The sequence below is a fragment of the Melanaphis sacchari genome, unplaced genomic scaffold (genome assembly GCF_002803265.2).
Source record: "Melanaphis sacchari strain LSU unplaced genomic scaffold, SCAv2.0 Contig0_pilon_pilon, whole genome shotgun sequence".
Classification (NCBI taxonomy): domain Eukaryota; kingdom Metazoa; phylum Arthropoda; class Insecta; order Hemiptera; family Aphididae; genus Melanaphis; species Melanaphis sacchari.
Genome location: NW_020270366.1, coordinates 17,140,823 through 17,160,036, shown reverse-complemented (window position 1 = coordinate 17,160,036; position 19,214 = coordinate 17,140,823). Strand labels below are relative to the sequence as shown.

The following is a 19,214-nucleotide window of genomic DNA, read 5'->3' as shown; positions in this document are numbered from 1 at the left end:
AATAACATGTATTAAAGTTATACAATGAAGAAAATTATTAACAATTATGTTTGTATGCATATTGAAATAATATTTATAGTTAAAGGTCATAATTTTATTATATAAATATTTAACTATGATTGCTTAGAGCACATCATTACACAAGTTAATTTTATTTAATAATAAATAATATTATCTTTCATTTTAATTAAGTCACAATTTAATATTTATATACGAAGGTAAATGTTTATCTATTTGTTGTATTTTATTAACTTCAAGTTATGCATATTTTTTGTAATTAATAATTTATAAAATAAAAACTTTTGAATCAATTAAAACTAAAAATTTTAAGAACCTATATATTTGGTACCTTACTATTAATTTATGTTTTAATGTTGAATATTTAATTTTTACTTCAAAAAATACGAATTATGTATCATGAATTTTTTTTATTTTATCCTACCATTTAAAATTTTTATTCCTAAAACATTTTGTATGATTAATGATTATGTTTTGCCGACCAAAAACATGGCCATGTCGTCTCCGGTAATTATTAAGATTAGATGCTTCGTTCCGTGGAGTTATTAGCCATAGAACGTTTGGTCCCCGGTAGATATACTTTGATAATAGGACATTGGGTTCTCAGGTTTTTTTAAATCATTATTATTTATTTATTTCTTCAAAGTTCATTATTTTATTAACAATTAATACATTTATTTTTAATTAACAATTCTGAAATGTCTAATATAGTATATAGGCTATATGTAGGTAAGTAATAAAGACATTTTATAATATTTAAAAATTTAAGTCAGTTGACCTAAAATAAATATATAATTTATCTTAATAACGTAGTATTTAATTTTAATTGATTCATTTTTACTTAATATAATTTTGATTTATCTAAATCTTGACTACCTATTTGATTATATTGTATGAACATTAATTATATATTTGTATATTTTGTAGTATTGTCATTTAAACATTAAATATAAATTATAATTATTTAGATTATCAATGTATACCGAGGTCCGGGGTCCAAACGTCCAATGATTAATATCTCTCTTGCACGAAATGTCCTATTTCAATAACTGCCGGGGACGAAACTCCGGGGGCGAAACATCCGCAATTCCAATCAGTTGGCTTCACAGTTTACAGTTTACAATGGTACGGATTATCTTTTTAATATTATCATATACATACAACACTTTGTTTTAACAACATTGTTATTTTATATGTTTACTACTATGAACAAAGAAAAGTCTGTGGTTATAACTTATAACTAAAGAAAATTATAAAACTTTTAAAAATTAAAATCATTATTACCGCCAATTTCTTTTGTTTATCACTTCCAAAGACTCTAACACTCAAGTGTAATACTATGTATCCAATATCTTTGGTATAGGAGATTATAAATGTGTCGGTGTGATTACATTATGCGTTTACCGACGTTCAGAGTCCCAACAGTTTCGAGTTCGGATGTTCCGTTTTGTTTGTTTGGAATAATAACTCGCGTTTTCTTAATTTCTACATTTTGGTATTAATTGAATTGAGCTATTTCTACTCAAATTAACAATTCAATGTAAGATGTAATAATTCGTCTCATTTGTGTCAATTTAATTTAAATAGTAAGTTATTTATATTATGTTTGTATGGTTATACACTAGGAATAATAATATATATTGTCTTATACAATAATAATACTTATTTTTTTATTTCAATAGATTATGTCTATTCCACCATTTATGTTGGGCGGACACCAATGGGCCCAGATCATTCAGCAGCAGCAACAAATTGCTGCTGTGCAAGCACAAGCTCAAGCCCAGGCTGCACATGCACAGGCAGCAGCTGTACATGCTCATATGCATGTTGCTCAACAAATGGCTATGCATCAAATGTCTTCAGCTCCACCTCACCGAATACCTGAACCATTAAGTGAAGAGAAATTACAAGAAAAATGTAATTTTGATTAATTGTTTTTTTCGAATTAATTGTCCTATAGTCACTTATTATCTATGATAACTTTTTAAATGTTGAAATTTTACAGCACAAAAATGGCAACAAATTCAATCTAAAAGATTTGCACCTAAGCGTAAATTTGGTTTTGTTGATGCACAAAAAGAAGATATGCCTCCTGAACATATACGTAAGATAATAAGGGATCATGGCGACATGAGCAGTCGAAAGTATCGTCATGATAAAAGAGTTTACTTAGGGTATGTAAAATAAAATAAAGAAGTATTTAAATAAATTTAATTGATTTTAAAAACTGATTTTGGTTTTAAGACAAGTAATTTAACCACATTAGCTCTTAGCTTTTTGAAGAAGTTTTTAGTTCTAGTTTTGTAATAGGTATGTTTTGTTGATCAGTATATTGTTCATCTTGATTCACTTTTTAAATTTAACACTATTTAATTGTATTGGCTTTCTTATCGTATATGTGCTTAAAAATAAGCAATAAAAGAATTTTTTTAAATAAAGTATCAAATTTTCAGTTGATTGTCTTATCTTATATTTTCATATTAAGAGGCAAAAGAGTACATAATTAATATTTTTAATTCATGTGTAAATAAGTTAGTTTATTTAAACTGTAAATATCAAATTAAATGGAAACTCAAAAATATCATTGTGTAATCAAGATTTAAATTCTTATGTATGTATGTTAGAACTTGAAAATAATATAAATAAAAAAAATAAATGTGTTAATGTGATTAATATGCTGTTTCCAAAATAAAATTATCAGCATACTGACTATATTATAAGTATAATCATGTACAAAGCATATTTTAATTGCCATCGCAGCGTTTCCGATTCAATTCCTATTTGCCCGAAATAATAGAAACTTAAAAACTATTAATCATTGAATATGTTAGTATCAACACAAATTTTTTATGTATATCACTTACAATTATGAAATATTAAGTGCAGTAAGTCTCAAGTTTTTTTAATTTCTGGTTATATTTATTTATTTATCATTATTAATACAACAATCATATATTAAATAAATCAGTGTTTAATTATGTATACTAATACTTATTGATTGTACTTAAATATTTGTTATTTTATTAAAATTGAAAAAAATATTAGTTATAAATTACTTAATGTGATTAATTATCTTTAAATATCTAATGTGGTTTTAAAATGTAAAAAAATAATAATGAATATAGTAAAATTAATATTTTTATTTAGAGCTCTGAAATATATGCCACATGCTGTTTTAAAATTATTGGAAAATATGCCCATGCCATGGGAACAGATTCGTGATGTAAAAGTTTTGTATCATATAACTGGTGCAATTACTTTTGTTAATGAAATTCCATGGGTGATTGAACCAGTTTATATTGCTCAATGGGGGTAAGTCAGTTTATTTTTAATATTATCTTGATTAAATAGACGTAACCTACTTATCATTTTGTTTTATTTTCAGAACTATGTGGATAATGATGAGAAGAGAAAAACGTGATAGGCGTCATTTTAAGCGGATGCGTTTTCCTCCATTTGACGATGAAGAGCCACCCTTAGATTATGCTGACAATGTATTAGATGTTGAACCTCTGGAAGCTATTCAGATTGACTTGGATACTGAAGAAGATGCTGCTGTAGCAAAATGGTTTTATGATCATAAACCACTTGTTAACACAAGGTATATAACAAATAATATTTATTCATTTAAAATTATTTTACTTAATCTTAACTGTATTTATATTTAATCAATTAATTATATAATTTTTTTAGGCATGTTAACGGATCTACATATCGTAAATGGAATTTAACTTTACCGCAGATGGCTACATTATATAGATTAGCTAATCAACTTTTAACAGATCTTGTTGATGATAATTACTTTTATTTATTTGACCCAAAGTCATTCTTTACTGCTAAAGCATTAAATATGGCTATTCCCGGAGGACCAAAATTTGAACCACTTATCAAGGATTCGAATCCATCGTAAGTTTTTAACTTTTATATGTGTATTTTAGCAACATTTTTTAAATTTTGTATATTTTAGTTTTGTTCGTGACGAGGATTGGAATGAATTTAATGATATTAACAAGATTATTATAAGACAACCTGTAAGAACTGAATATAGAATTGCATTTCCATATTTATATAATAACCTTCCTCATTATGTTCATTTATCTTGGTGAGTTTTATTCATTAAGAATAATTTATTTTTATTTATATTTTAACACACAATTTTTTGTGTAAAAATTTTAAAACTAACACACAAGTTTTGAAAACTTCATAAAAATATTTGAAGTTTTTACTAATGTGTGTAATATTAATTTACATAATCGTTGTAGCAAGCTAGATAAAAGACAATCTAATTTAGCGCTGATAGTTATGAACAATTTAGTATTTAAAAAATAAATATTTTTATGAATATTTAGAAGGCTATAGCTGTATGATTTATCAGTGATAAATTATCACTATTTTAAAAACAAGAAAACATGTGATTGTGTATTCTAATATTTAATAACATCTCTAAAACAGAATGTTTGGATTTAATTTTATTTATTAATAAAAAAATATGATATTTATAATTAATAATAAACTAAATAATACTCAAATTAATTGAATTTAGGAATGTGCCTAAATAATATAAGAAATATTTTTTATAATTTAGTATTTTAAAAGCTGTGATGAATTGCGTAGGGGCTCTGATATTGGATGCAAAATGATGCCCAACTGTTGGTTTTTTAATGGATTTTGTCTGTGACATGTCTATTTTAAAATCAATAGGAAAATGCGCATTTCTGAGCATATTTTGTTATGATGATTAGCACAGGGGTCTGATATCTGTATTAATGAATACAGACAATCGGCATTTATTTTTAACGTGGTCAGTGATCTGTTATTGTAAATGTTGTTTGGACAAAACTACATATCTGAACAAAATGCAGTTTTAAAAACATTTTTAAATATCTTTATTAATGAGTTGGTATTATTTTATTTGAAAATTTAAATAAATATACTTTGAGATTATTACACATAATATTTTTAGTTATTTGATTATTATTGCATTCTTAAACTATTATCATTTTTACTACTTTTTTAAGTGTTTGTTTTTATGTTAATATTAATATTAAATATTAAAATGAGATACTAATATAATGAAATGTTCCTATTAATATCACAGTTGATTGTTATCTATTCTCAGAAAGTTTGTAAGATTATTGTTCTGAATTTCAGGTATCATGCTCCAAATGTTGTTTACATTAAAACTGAAGATCCAGACTTGCCGGCATTTTATTTTGACCCCTTAATAAATCCTATATCTCACAGACATTCGGTTAAGGTATTTACTATATTACTATTTTTATTATCACTTCTACCACTTAATTTATTTAAATGTTAATTTAAAAATTTAAAAATTGTTGTTTAATTAAATAATTTTTACTTTTTACTTCTTTTAAAATGTATTAAATTTTCTATTTATTAACATTACTTTATATATGATAAACGTTTTGAACTTTTGAATTTTTGTTTTAATTTAGTATTTGTATTATCATATTCTTATTACTTTGCTTAGTTGAAAAATTAAAAATTATCTTTACTTTATTTAATATTACACTATCATTTAATAAACATATTATTTATAGGTTAATGAACCTGTATTTGATGATGATGAAGAATTTGAACTACCCCCTGAAGTTCAACCATTTTTACAAGAAACTCCTGTTTATACTGATAATACAGCAAATGGAATTGCATTATTATGGGCTCCTAGACCATTTAATATGCGCTCTGGTTAGAATATTATATTATTTTATTATTTTATTAAATATTAATTATTTTTACTAACAAATGGTGAATTATTAACTCATTGACTAATAGTGACTGCTGGTGGTCACATTATACATATTATTGATGTACTAAAGATATTTTTCCATGTTATTTTAATTTGTGTATATTATTTTATTTGAAAAATATTTTAACATATATATAGATAAAAAAAAAAAAACATGTTTATTACATCAACATTTTTTTAATTATTTCCGTTTTACCACTACACTCTTATTTTGTATATTAATGTAGCATTATAGAAAAGTTAATAATTAAAAACCTTATTAATTTATGGACACTGGTGGTTTAATGTGTATAAATAATAACATGGTGTGGCTGTTTGCATATGTAAAAATAATATTGTATCCTAATGCTGTGCAGACATCGTTGGTCACATGGCATCTAATGTACTTTATACTTATTATTTTTTTTATATGCTTTTAGGCCGTTGTAGAAGAGCTATTGATGTACCTTTAGTTAAGAGTTGGTATAGAGAACATTGTCCACCAGGACAACCTGTCAAAGTTCGTGTTAGCTATCAAAAACTTTTGAAATATTATGTGTTAAATGCATTGAAACATCGGCCACCTAAACCTCAAAAAAAAAGGTTTGTTTTACAGAATTTATCTAATTTTTTAAAATTTATTTTATATTAATAACTGCTAATTTTATGTTATTCTTAGATATTTATTCCGATCATTTAAATTTACAAAGTTTTTCCAAACTACAACATTAGATTGGGTAGAAGCTGGTTTACAAGTATGCAGGCAAGGATATAATATGTTAAACCTTTTAATTCATCGTAAAAATCTTAACTACTTGCATTTGGATTACAATTTTAATTTGAAACCAGTGAAAACACTTACTACTAAAGAAAGGAAAAAATCTAGATTTGGAAATGGTATATTTTAATTCAAAAATTCTAAAGTTTATTTATGATTAAATGTATTTATTTATTTTGTTAGCTTTTCATTTGTGCCGAGAAATTCTTCGTTTAACAAAATTGATTATTGATTCACATGTACAATATAGATTAAATAATATTGATGCATTTCAATTAGCTGATGGGTTACAATATGTTTTTGCACATGTTGGACAACTGACCGGCATGTATCGTTATAAGTACAAACTTATGAGACAAATACGTATGTGCAAAGATCTAAAACATCTTATTTACTATCGATTTAATACCGTAAGTTATTTTATCAAGTTATAATAATTTGTTTTATAAAACAATGTTTCATTTATAATCATAAATTGTTATATTTTAGGGACCAGTAGGCAAAGGCCCAGGTTGTGGATTTTGGGCACCCGGTTGGCGTGTATGGTTATTTTTTATGCGAGGTATAACACCATTATTAGAAAGGTGGTTAGGTAATTTATTATCTCGTCAGTTTGAAGGAAGACATTCAAAAGGAGTTGCAAAAACTGTTACTAAACAACGTGTTGAGAGTCACTTTGATTTAGAACTTCGTGCTTCTGTACATATTAAACTTTTTTTTTTTTTTTTTTTATTTTTATAATTTATTGTAAGTAATATTTTATTTATTTAGGTCATGCATGATATTGTAGATATGATGCCAGAAGGTATTAAACAAAATAAAGCTAGAACAATTTTGCAGCATTTATCTGAAGCATGGAGATGTTGGAAAGCTAATATTCCATGGAAGGTAAATAATTTACAAGAAATTTTATTAATTTTTATTTAAAAAAAATTTTTCTTTAAGGTTCCTGGATTACCAACTCCAATTGAAAATATGATTCTTCGTTATGTAAAAATGAAAGCTGATTGGTGGACAAATACTGCACATTATAATAGAGAACGTATCCGTAGAGGAGCTACAGTTGATAAGACTGTGTGTAAAAAGAATTTAGGTCGTTTAACTAGATTATACTTAAAAGCAGAACAAGAACGTCAACACAATTATCTTAAAGTATGATTTATCTATTTTTATCACTATTTATTTATTTATACACATATTATATTTTAGGATGGACCATACATTTCTCCCGAAGAAGCTGTAGCTATTTACACCACAACTGTACATTGGTTAGAATCGCGACGATTTGCTCCAATACCATTTCCTCCTCTTTCATATAAACATGATACTAAATTATTAATTTTAGCTCTTGAACGTTTAAAAGAGGCTTACAGGTAATAATAAAACATGTAACCACAATAGATTTATAAAAATATATTTGGAATTATTAACACCCAATAATACAATTATTATTCTACCATATAAAATATTTTGTCTAGTGTAAAGTCACGTTTGAATCAAAGCCAAAGAGAAGAATTAGGATTAATTGAACAGGCTTATGATAATCCTCATGAAGCACTTTCAAGAATAAAACGTCATTTATTGACTCAAAGAACATTTAAAGAAGTAAGTTATTGTATTTTATATTTTTAAGAAAATAGATTGAAATTTATATAAAATTGTTAGTGATATGCTTTTATTTTATAACATTATAAATTACATTTTTTATAACCGATATAAAGTATATGGCTATTTTATAAAATATGGTCTACTAGTGGTGTAGCCACTTTAAAAATCATGTTCTTAAAAATATGAAGTTCTGTTACAAACATGTTGAATAATGCATATTAAAAAGATTAAGATTTAAAATTTAAAAATCAAATGAGAACTTAAAATGTATGATTACCATATAGTAATCTGGCAATAGTTAACTTTCATTGCTTCTTCATTGTTTATGTAATAATTGAAATTCAGTATCATCATTTGTTTACCAGAATTTTTTTATCAATTAAAAAATTAGAAGACAGATTTTCATTTTGAATTTAGAGAATACTATTCTTTGAGTAGCATTTTAGATATTTTTTTAAGATGCATGTTAAAACTGTTAAATGTTTGTAGTCCTCTAATAATATACTGAACTAGTATCATTTCTGTGCAATCCAACTTTTGAGATTTTGGTTGTGTACATGTTTTAGATCAGTATTAGAGATCATACAGCTTCTTAGCATGCAACTTATGACTGTTTTGAGTATGCATCAATATTGAGATCAGTAAAATGTAAATTAAAATTCAGTTTTATTATAATGAAATAAGGTTTTTCTAAATTTAATACTATTAAATATTATTATATTTTTCATGCCTATCAATTTCCTATAAAATTGTTTATTTTGTACTATGAAATGTTTTCTTATATCTTAACCAATGCATTAATTTGAAAATTATTTGAAAAATGGTTCATTTAAATGAAAAGGTTCTGACTCCTGTTCTAGTTAATGCAATTTTTAAATAATAATTAGTAATTTAATCAACATGTTTATTGCAATTACTCTACTGGTAAAACTTTCTTAGTGATAGAGCATTTACTGTAATTACAATATTTTCAGTATATCATAAATTATAAGATACCTTATTATACTAATAATAACAATTAAACGCTGCTATATAACAAAAATAAGATTTAGTAACTATTAAAGTAACAAAACTATATTGCTCAGTAATCACTAGTTTTAATTTTATTTGTAATTTTTCTTAAATATTTTCATTCATTTTTTTTACAAAACTTAAATTTTTACCTATATTTAAGTTAATTTAATTAATATTTTTACAATAGTCATATGAAATCATAAATTCCTTTATGTTATTGGAATTAAATAAGTTTTTAAACTTAACACTTTTAATAAAATATTAGATACTGTGATAGTATTTAATAATTAATAATAAATTATGTAGGAGCTCTGAAATTGGATGCATAATGATGACCAAATATTGTGTTTTAAATAGATTTTATCCATGATGTGTCCTTTTTTGAAATCAATAGGAAAATGCGCTTAATTGAATATATTTTTAAAATGATATTGTTATGAATTATGATGATTAGCACAGGGGTCTGATATTTATATTAATGAATATAGACAGATAGCATTTATTTTTAACATGATCAGTGATCTGTTACTGTAAATGTTGTTTGGACATCATTTTACATCTGAACCCTAATACATTAAACAATATTTCAATCTACCTTTATATCATGTTAAATAAACAACAATTAATTATATACCTAATATTTAAAAATGTTTCTTATAAATAATATTTATCTAGATATAGAAATGATTAAGTCTTGAAAAGAATATGTAGTAGTAGAACTGTAAACTTTCATTATATAATATATTGCTAAGATAAAATAAGTTTTATTATTATAACTTAAATAATATAATACATAGAATCTTATTTAATAATCAATGATGAATCGCGTAGGGGCTCTGAAATTGGATGCAGAATGATGCCCAACTGTTGGTTTTTTAATGGATTTTGTCTGTGACATGTTTATTTTAAAATCAATAGGAAAATGCGCATTTCTGAGCATATTTTGTTATGATGATTAGCACAGGGGTCTGATATCTGTATTAATGAATACAGACAGATAGCATTTATTTTAAACGTGGTCAGTGATCTGTTACTATAAATGTTGTTTGGACAAAATGTTATTTCTGAACAAAATATTATATAGTAAAATATTTGAATTTACTATTATATCATATTATACTATATTATATTATAAGATGAACAAGAACGTAATATTTGTATGTCATTAAAAAAAGTGTCTTATAAGTAATGTTGATCAAAATACCTTTACAATAGATGTAATTACCTTTTAAGAAAAAAATATAGTACAGCAGTTAAATTTATGGTTTATACCACTCAGATTATATAAAATAACTACATCTTAAATGCTTAAACAGTATAATATATAATAATATTTATTAATCAATGATGAATTGTATCTACTGTACAAAACAATTGCTTTAAATGATAAATAATTATTTTATATAAATTTTCTTATAACATTTTAATTTAACATAATTTATTTGATAAACAATTTGATTTGATTTTTTCATTTATTATAAGTATTATTACGAGAAAAAACAATGTAGACCAGGGGTCAGCAACCTTATTGGTGTTGAGAGCCAAAAAATAATAAAAAAGATTTCACGGGCAATACTTCTCATTTTATTTACATTTTACAGTTAAAACTTAAAACAATGTTTAATAATTTATTTAAGTTTCATTACTGTTTGGTACCTATATTAATTTGACAATTTAACATGGTGTTTATTAACAAAGTTGGGTTATTAACTAACATAATGTGATATTCCATATTTTTATACCAATTATAAATTGTAATCGCAAGCCACATAAAATTGCTACTCCGCATGCCAGCCACCTGATGTAGACTAACAAAAATTGGTTCTTATGCATATCTTTATGTGACATCCTACCATAGTAAAATCTGTCTCGAAGAAATGGTGTCATGTGAAGATATGCAGAGGTGGTAGCTCTCTCTCTCTGGGCAGAATTATCACTAAAATTTGATAAAAACTTATGTCGTGATTAATATTATATCATATTTTGCATGTGAAATAATATATTTTTAACATATATTTATTGTTTACCAATATTATAGTACTAATAAAATTAATCAACTTAATTTTTTAGGTTGGTATAGAGTTTATGGATTTGTATTCTCACCTAGTTCCTGTGTATGATGTTGAACCATTAGAAAAAATAACTGATGCCTATTTAGATCAATATTTATGGTATGAAGCTGATAAACGACGCTTATTTCCACCATGGATTAAACCTTCTGATACTGAACCTCCACCATTACTTGTATATAAATGGTGTCAAGGTAAATAATAATTTTTTTTTTATTGATCTTATTTTAAGCTTGACAACTAAAGCGATTAGCTATGGATAAGAACAGTAGGTTTTTGTCTTGTGTAAAGTTTGGTTAATAGAGTTGGAACGTGTGTGTGTGTGTGTGCACGCCATGGATTTATTACTAAGAATTCGGGTGGTCGTCCATCCAAGAGCTAGCGACGCCGGTCAATGCTTGATCTCACAACACATAAATGATTAAGGCCAACCACTGCGCCACACCAGGCCACAAAAATAATTTGTTATGAATAATTTTGGTAATTACTTTTTTCAATAATGACAACACTTATTTTAATATAGGTGTAAATAATTTACAAGATGTATGGGATGTTAGTGAAGGTGAATGCAACGTATTGCTTGAATCCAAATTTGAAAAAATTTATGAGAAGATTGATCTAACATTACTTAACAGATTATTAAGATTAATTGTTGATCATAATATTGCTGATTATATGACTGCTAAAAGCAATGTTATAATCAATTATAAGGTTTGTCTTAAAAACAATTTAAGATTTAAAAAAATGTGATGTGTTCTTACAAATTTTGAAATGTGTACAAAATTACAGGATATGAACCATACTAATAGTTATGGTATAGTTCGAGGTTTACAATTTTCATCATTCATTGTTCAATATTATGGATTGGTTTTGGATTTGTTAGTTTTGGGGTTGCAAAGAGCTTCAGAAATGGCTGGACCACCACAAATGCCAAATGATTTCTTAACTTTCCAAGATGTTGTTACTGAAATAGCTCATCCAGTTCGTCTTTATTGTCGATATATTGATAGAGTACACATATTTTTAAGGTATTTATTTTTAACTAATTGAGGTATGTGAAGTTAATTTACTGTTCATTTATACAAATGATTAAGGAGTTATATAATTAAAGTTTAAAGAAAAAATAAACCATATTAATTATTTAAAACTAGTAAAAAATATTGATTTTTTTTTAGATAAATTTAGTTTTTCATTAACTCTAAATTATGTAAAAAAAAGAATATTTTCATAAACGTAAGAGAACGCTACACGGACATTTATTGTCTCAGTCTTACAAGTACGTAACATTGAAAATTTACGTTCAGCAGATTAGGTTTAGCTTCATTAGTTTAAAAATTATAGTGAATTGACCTATAATGAAACTTGATGGTAAGAAGATTATCTGTGTTTGTATGTAGGTGTTTTACGATAGTTCAATTTTTTAACGAGTTTTGCATATGTAAAATATAGTAAATTAAAAATGTGCATAACTCATTTAAAAAATTGAATTATCGTAAAAACCCACATACAAACACAGAAAATATTCTTACCATCAAGTTTCATTATAAGTCGATTTACTCTAGTTTTTAAACTAATGAAGCTAAACCTAATCTGCTGAACATAAATTTTCAATGTTATGCACTTGTAAGACTGAGACAATAAATGTCTGTGTAGCGTCCTCTTAAATAGTTTTTAAAATAAATTATCTTACTTTAAATGGATAATTTGGCATATCATTTATTACTATCATCCAAGTCACATTGTATTTTAGACTAAAAGTTTTAAATATTTTGAATTTCCTAACTGTAATTAAAATATTATATATATATACAATTTGTTATTAAATTAATAATGTAATTTAGTACTAGATTAATAAAATAATTAAGTGAACTATTAATAATTAGAAAAAAGAATAATAACATAGTTTCGATGAACTATTCTAAAGTATGTTTAAATATATTTGAATATCTTTTTAATAGATTTACTGCTGAGGAAGCAAAAGATCTTATTCAGCGCTATTTAACAGAACATCCAGATCCAAATAATGAAAACATTGTTGGTTATAATAATAAAAAGTGTTGGCCTCGTGATGCTAGGATGCGCTTAATGAAACATGATGTTAATTTGTAAGTTATTGTAAAATGGTTGGTAGTTTATTTGTGTTGATTATTTTTAATTTAATAGAGGACGAGCTGTATTCTGGGACATAAAAAACAGATTACCCCGTTCTACTACTACCATTCAGTGGGAAAACAGTTTTGTAAGCGTTTATTCCAAAGATAATCCTAATTTGTTGTTTAATATGAGTGGTTTTGAATGTCGAATTCTACCAAAAGTAAGTTGATTATTATATTTTGTGAAAAATAAATTATGCATTTAAATTAATATTAAATAAATTTTAGTGTCGAACAATTCATGATGAACTTACTCATCGAGATGGTATATGGAACTTACAAAATGAAATTACTAAGGAAAGAACAGCTCAATCGTTCTTGAGAGTTGATGACGAATCTTTACAAAGATTCCACAACCGTGTTCGTCAAATATTAATGGCTAGTGGATCAACGACATTTACAAAGGTTAAATTAAATTTTAATCATTATTATACTTGAATAAACAAATTAATTATTAATTTTTAATATAGATTGTTAACAAATGGAATACAGCTTTGATAGGTCTTATGACTTATTTCCGAGAGGCCGTAGTAAATACTCAAGAACTTTTGGATCTATTGGTGAAATGTGAAAACAAAATTCAAACTCGTATTAAAATTGGTCTTAATTCCAAAATGCCTTCAAGATTCCCTCCAGTGGTTTTTTATACACCTAAAGAACTTGGTGGTTTAGGAATGTTATCTATGGGTCATGTTCTCATTCCTCAAGTAATTAATAATATAATTTCAGTTTTAAAAATATTTTATTGCACATAAACAATTTATTTTTAGTCTGATCTAAGATGGTCAAAACAAACAGATGTTGGCATTACTCATTTTCGTTCAGGCATGAGTCATGATGAAGATCAATTAATTCCAAATTTATATCGTTATATACAACCATGGGAATCAGAGTTTATCGATTCCCAAAGAGTGTGGGCTGAATATGCTTTGAAAAGACAAGAAGCAAATGCACAAAATAGGTAAAACTTAAATATATAAATACATATTGGTTTGTATTTTGATATATTTTTGTTCTGTATTTTCAGACGTTTAACATTAGAAGATTTAGAAGACAGTTGGGATCGTGGAATACCTAGAATTAATACTTTGTTTCAAAAAGACAGACATACGTTAGCTTATGATAAAGGCTGGAGAATTAGAACCGAATTTAAACAATATCAGGTAAAATTGATAAAAGAACTTTCAAATCTTGCAAGTTGTAGAGACATAAAGTTATAATAGTTCAATTAATTTAAAAGATAAAAGTTCGGTATTATAAATTATATTTAATAGATAAGAAATCATTATTGTATTATTGAATAATGAGTATTAATGAATTATTTTTAATTTAGGTTCTAAAACAGAATCCCTTCTGGTGGACTCATCAACGACATGATGGTAAATTATGGAATTTGAATAATTATCGAACTGATATGATTCAAGCCTTGGGTGGTGTTGAGGGTATATTGGAACATACTTTATTCAAAGGAACTTATTTCCCAACTTGGGAAGGTTTATTCTGGTAAAATAATTTGTATTATATTATTTAATTTTTGTTATGTCAACTTAATTTTTATTTTCAGGGAAAAGGCATCTGGTTTTGAAGAATCGATGAAATATAAAAAATTGACCAATGCACAACGTTCTGGTTTAAATCAAATACCTAATCGTCGTTTTACATTATGGTGGTCACCAACTATTAACCGTGCTAATGTTTATGTTGGTTTCCAAGTTCAACTTGATTTGACTGGAATATTTATGCATGGTAAAATTCCTACTCTCAAAATTTCCCTGATTCAAATTTTCAGGGCTCATTTGTGGCAAAAAGTTCATGAATCCATTGTTATGGATCTTTGTCAAGTTAGTCTATTGTTAAACTAAACCACTTAAAATATGTATTTAACTTAGTAATTTATATTTTTATTGATTTGTAGGTTTTTGATCAAGAACTTGATGCATTAGAAATTGAAACTGTTCAAAAAGAAACTATTCACCCTCGTAAATCTTACAAAATGAATTCGTCTTGTGCTGATATCTTACTTTTTGCTGCTTATAAATGGAATGTGTCCAGACCCTCGCTTTTGGCTGACTCAAAGTAATTATAACAAAATAAATATTTTTTTTTTATTGATATTGTTTAAATCTTTATAACTTATTTTAGGGATACAATGGATAACACTACTACACAAAAATATTGGTTAGATGTCCAACTTAGATGGGGTGACTATGATTCACATGATGTTGAACGTTATGCGAGAGCCAAATTTCTGGATTATACTACTGATAATATGTCTATTTATCCATCTCCTACTGGTGTACTCATCGCAATAGATTTGGCATACAACTTGCACAGGTAATTATATCTAATATATTTTGACAATATTAATTTTTTAATTTATTATATTACTAATAATAATGATTAATTTTATTAAATAAAATATTTAATATATTATATTTATATAAATTTAATTGTTTTAGTGCTTATGGTAATTGGTTCCCTGGTTGCAAGCCTTTAATTCAACAAGCTATGGCTAAAATTATGAAAGCAAATCCTGCTCTATATGTCTTGAGAGAACGTATTCGAAAAGCTCTACAACTGTATTCTTCTGAACCTACAGAACCATACTTATCAAGTCAAAATTATGGTGAACTGTTTTCCAATCAAATTATTTGGTAATTCATATTCATAATTTATCAATTAATTTTAATATATAAATACAGTAAAACTTCAATCAACCATTATCGCCTTAATTGCAACAATGACAGTTAATAAAAATGTTGCAATAAACGTATATGTGTATTATAATTATTACAAAAGTATGCTAAAATGAACTTATGTTTAAATACACACATAAATAATAACTATGATAAATATCTATCATCTTCTGTTTCTTCGAGGCTTGCTTTTTTTGAACAGCAAGTTCTATGTTTTACGGAAAAGATATTATTTAGTTACTGCAATGAGATAACTGCGCTCTCCAAAATTCAATTTTTTTACTACAATAGATGATAAAGACTGATGGTTAATTAAAGTTATACTGTATTATACATATGTTTAATAGCAACAATATGAATGAATAATATTTCCATGAAAATTTTTAATTATTTTATTTCATCTATTATATATTATGTTATTTGATTCAAGGTTTGTTGATGATACAAATGTCTATAGAGTAACAATTCATAAAACTTTTGAAGGAAATTTAACAACAAAGCCCATTAATGGAGCAATTTTCATATTTAATCCACGTACTGGACAACTGTTTTTGAAAATAATTCATACGTCAGTATGGGCTGGTCAAAAACGTTTAGGACAAGTAAATATTATTTTATTAATTTTTAATACTGTTAATTGTTTATTTAGTCTTTATATTTAAATTGTATGTCTTCAGTTAGCAAAATGGAAAACAGCTGAAGAAGTAGCAGCTTTGATTCGTTCATTACCAGTTGAAGAACAACCTAAACAAATTATTGTTACACGTAAAGGAATGTTGGATCCTCTTGAGGTAAATTTTTTTGTTAGTCAATATAACACATTCTTATTAAAAATTATTTTTCTTAGGTGCATCTTTTGGATTTCCCAAATATTGTAATCAAAGGATCAGAGTTACAACTTCCATTCCAAGCATGTTTAAAGGTAGAGAAGTTTGGTGATCTTATACTGAAAGCGACTGAACCTCAGATGGTTCTTTTCAATTTGTATGATGATTGGCTTAAAACTATATCTTCCTATACGGTATAAATAGATTATCCCACGTGTTTGATATTTCAATTAAAATAGTAATTGTATTATTTTTTTTTAGGCATTTTCTCGTTTAATATTAATATTAAGAGCTTTACACGTCAATACTGAACGTACCAAAGTTATATTAAAACCAGACAAAACAACTATAACTGAGCCACATCACATTTGGCCTACCCTTAGTGATGATGAATGGATTAAGGTTGAAGTGCAACTAAAAGATTTAATTTTAGCTGATTATGGAAAAAAAAATAAGTATGTAATATTCAAGATTAGATTAATAATTTTTAGCATACAGTTATTTAAATAATTATTATTTTATCATAATGTGAATGTTGCATCTTTAACACAATCAGAAATTCGTGATATTATTTTGGGAATGGAGATTAGTGCACCATCAGCACAAAGGCAGCAAATTGCTGAGATTGAAAAACAAACTAAAGAACAATCACAATTAACAGCAACAACAACTAGAACAGTGAATAAACATGGAGATGATATTATAACTTCTACTACATCTAATTATGAAACCCAAACCTTCAGGTATAATTCTTAGTTTAAACATAATTTATAAATTTTAAAAATTACAAATATGCTATTTTATTTTTAGCTCTAAGACTGAATGGAGAGTTCGTGCAATTTCTGCAACTAATCTTCATTTACGTACAAACCATATATATGTATCATCTGATGACATTAAAGAAACTGGTTACACGTATATATTACCTAAAAACATACTTAAAAAGTTTGTCACAATTTCTGATCTTCGTGCTCAGGTACATTAAATTATTTTAGAAATATTTACTGTATTTAATAAGATTTTAATTAACATTATTTTAACTGTCTTAGATTTGTGCATACTTATATGGTGTGAGTCCTCCTGATAACCCTCAAGTAAAAGAAATCCGTTGTTTAGTGATGCCTCCACAGTGGGGAACGCATCAAACTATACATGTACCATCACAATTACCCAATAACCATCACTATCTCAACGACATGGAACCACTTGGTTGGATACACACACAGCCTAATGAACTGCCTCAACTATCACCACAAGTAACTTCACATAAAAAAAGTATTTTTTAATTCATTAATTACATATTTTATATTATAGGATATAAGTACCCATGCCAAAATTATGTCTGACAATTCAGCTTGGGACGGAGAAAAAACTGTTATAATAACTTGCAGTTTTACTCCAGGTTCATGCTCATTGACAGCTTATAAATTGACTCCAAGGTAAAAATAATTATTAAATGCTTAAATTTTTCAAATTTTGAACTAATTTATTTTAAATGTAGTGGTTTTGAATGGGGACGACAAAACACTGACAAAGGTAATAATCCTAAAGGCTACTTGCCTAGCCATTATGAAAAAGTACAAATGCTGTTGTCAGACAGATTCCTTGGTTTCTTCATGGTACCAGCTCAAGGATCATGGAACTATAATTTTATGGGTAAATATAAATACTACTGTTTATAAATAACTATACTTACACATTCATTTTACACTTGTAAACTAAATATGTGGATGAGTCATGAATGTTCAATATTTTACAAATATTTGAGGATCCATAAACAAATGTTCTTTTATTCAAATTATAGGCGTAAGACATGATGCAAACATGAAGTATGAGTTACAATTAGCCAATCCAAAAGAATTTTATCATGAAATTCATAGACCTGCCCATTTCTTGAATTTCTCATCATTAGAAGATGGAGATGGAGTTGGTGCTGACCGTGAAGACGTGTATGCTTAATGTGTATTATAATTAATTGTTTAAGTTAGTTTTTATTTTATACTTGAAAAATCTTAATGTATTGTAAACTGTTTTAGATTTTATACTTACAATGATAAAAATTGTGTTTTTAAAATTATTAATAAAAGTATTGAGATTTTGAATTAAAATTGTATTGATTTATAATCGAAATATATTTTAAACAAAATTGCAACTTTCTTAAAAACATATCTACAACACAATTAAATTAAAAATATTTAAATGTATCAAAATTTCAAAATTTTATCAATATTATTTTTGTCAATAAAATCAAGTCGATATTCAATGTGGTTGGTTTTTATTATTTATAAGAATTTTAATATAC

General features: G+C 26.0%; 1 protein-coding gene across 1 annotated transcript; it reads left to right on the top strand.

Moving 5' to 3' along the window:
• The first annotated feature begins 1,431 nt into the window (after positions 1–1,431).
• On the top strand, positions 1,432–18,944 carry LOC112600330 (pre-mRNA-processing-splicing factor 8). Its single transcript, XM_025347531.1, has 41 exons — positions 1,432–1,604; positions 1,701–1,935; positions 2,024–2,192; positions 3,166–3,330; positions 3,404–3,619; positions 3,712–3,924; positions 3,986–4,120; positions 5,170–5,275; positions 5,580–5,727; positions 6,208–6,370; positions 6,447–6,664; positions 6,729–6,955; positions 7,035–7,244; positions 7,317–7,433; positions 7,491–7,697; positions 7,755–7,918; positions 8,024–8,150; positions 11,238–11,430; positions 11,760–11,947; positions 12,026–12,264; positions 13,195–13,341; positions 13,400–13,550; positions 13,618–13,794; positions 13,860–14,096; positions 14,160–14,350; positions 14,417–14,552; positions 14,723–14,892; positions 14,954–15,230; positions 15,305–15,465; positions 15,532–15,723; positions 15,849–16,043; positions 16,516–16,687; positions 16,763–16,876; positions 16,933–17,106; positions 17,174–17,367; positions 17,440–17,655; positions 17,723–17,888; positions 17,962–18,168; positions 18,227–18,351; positions 18,414–18,568; positions 18,717–18,944. Exons 2-41 carry the CDS (start codon positions 1,704–1,706, stop codon positions 18,869–18,871), a joined length of 7,149 nt encoding a protein of 2,382 aa, XP_025203316.1. The 5' UTR covers positions 1,432–1,604; positions 1,701–1,703; the 3' UTR covers positions 18,872–18,944.
• Positions 18,945–19,214: the final 270 nt, after the last annotated feature.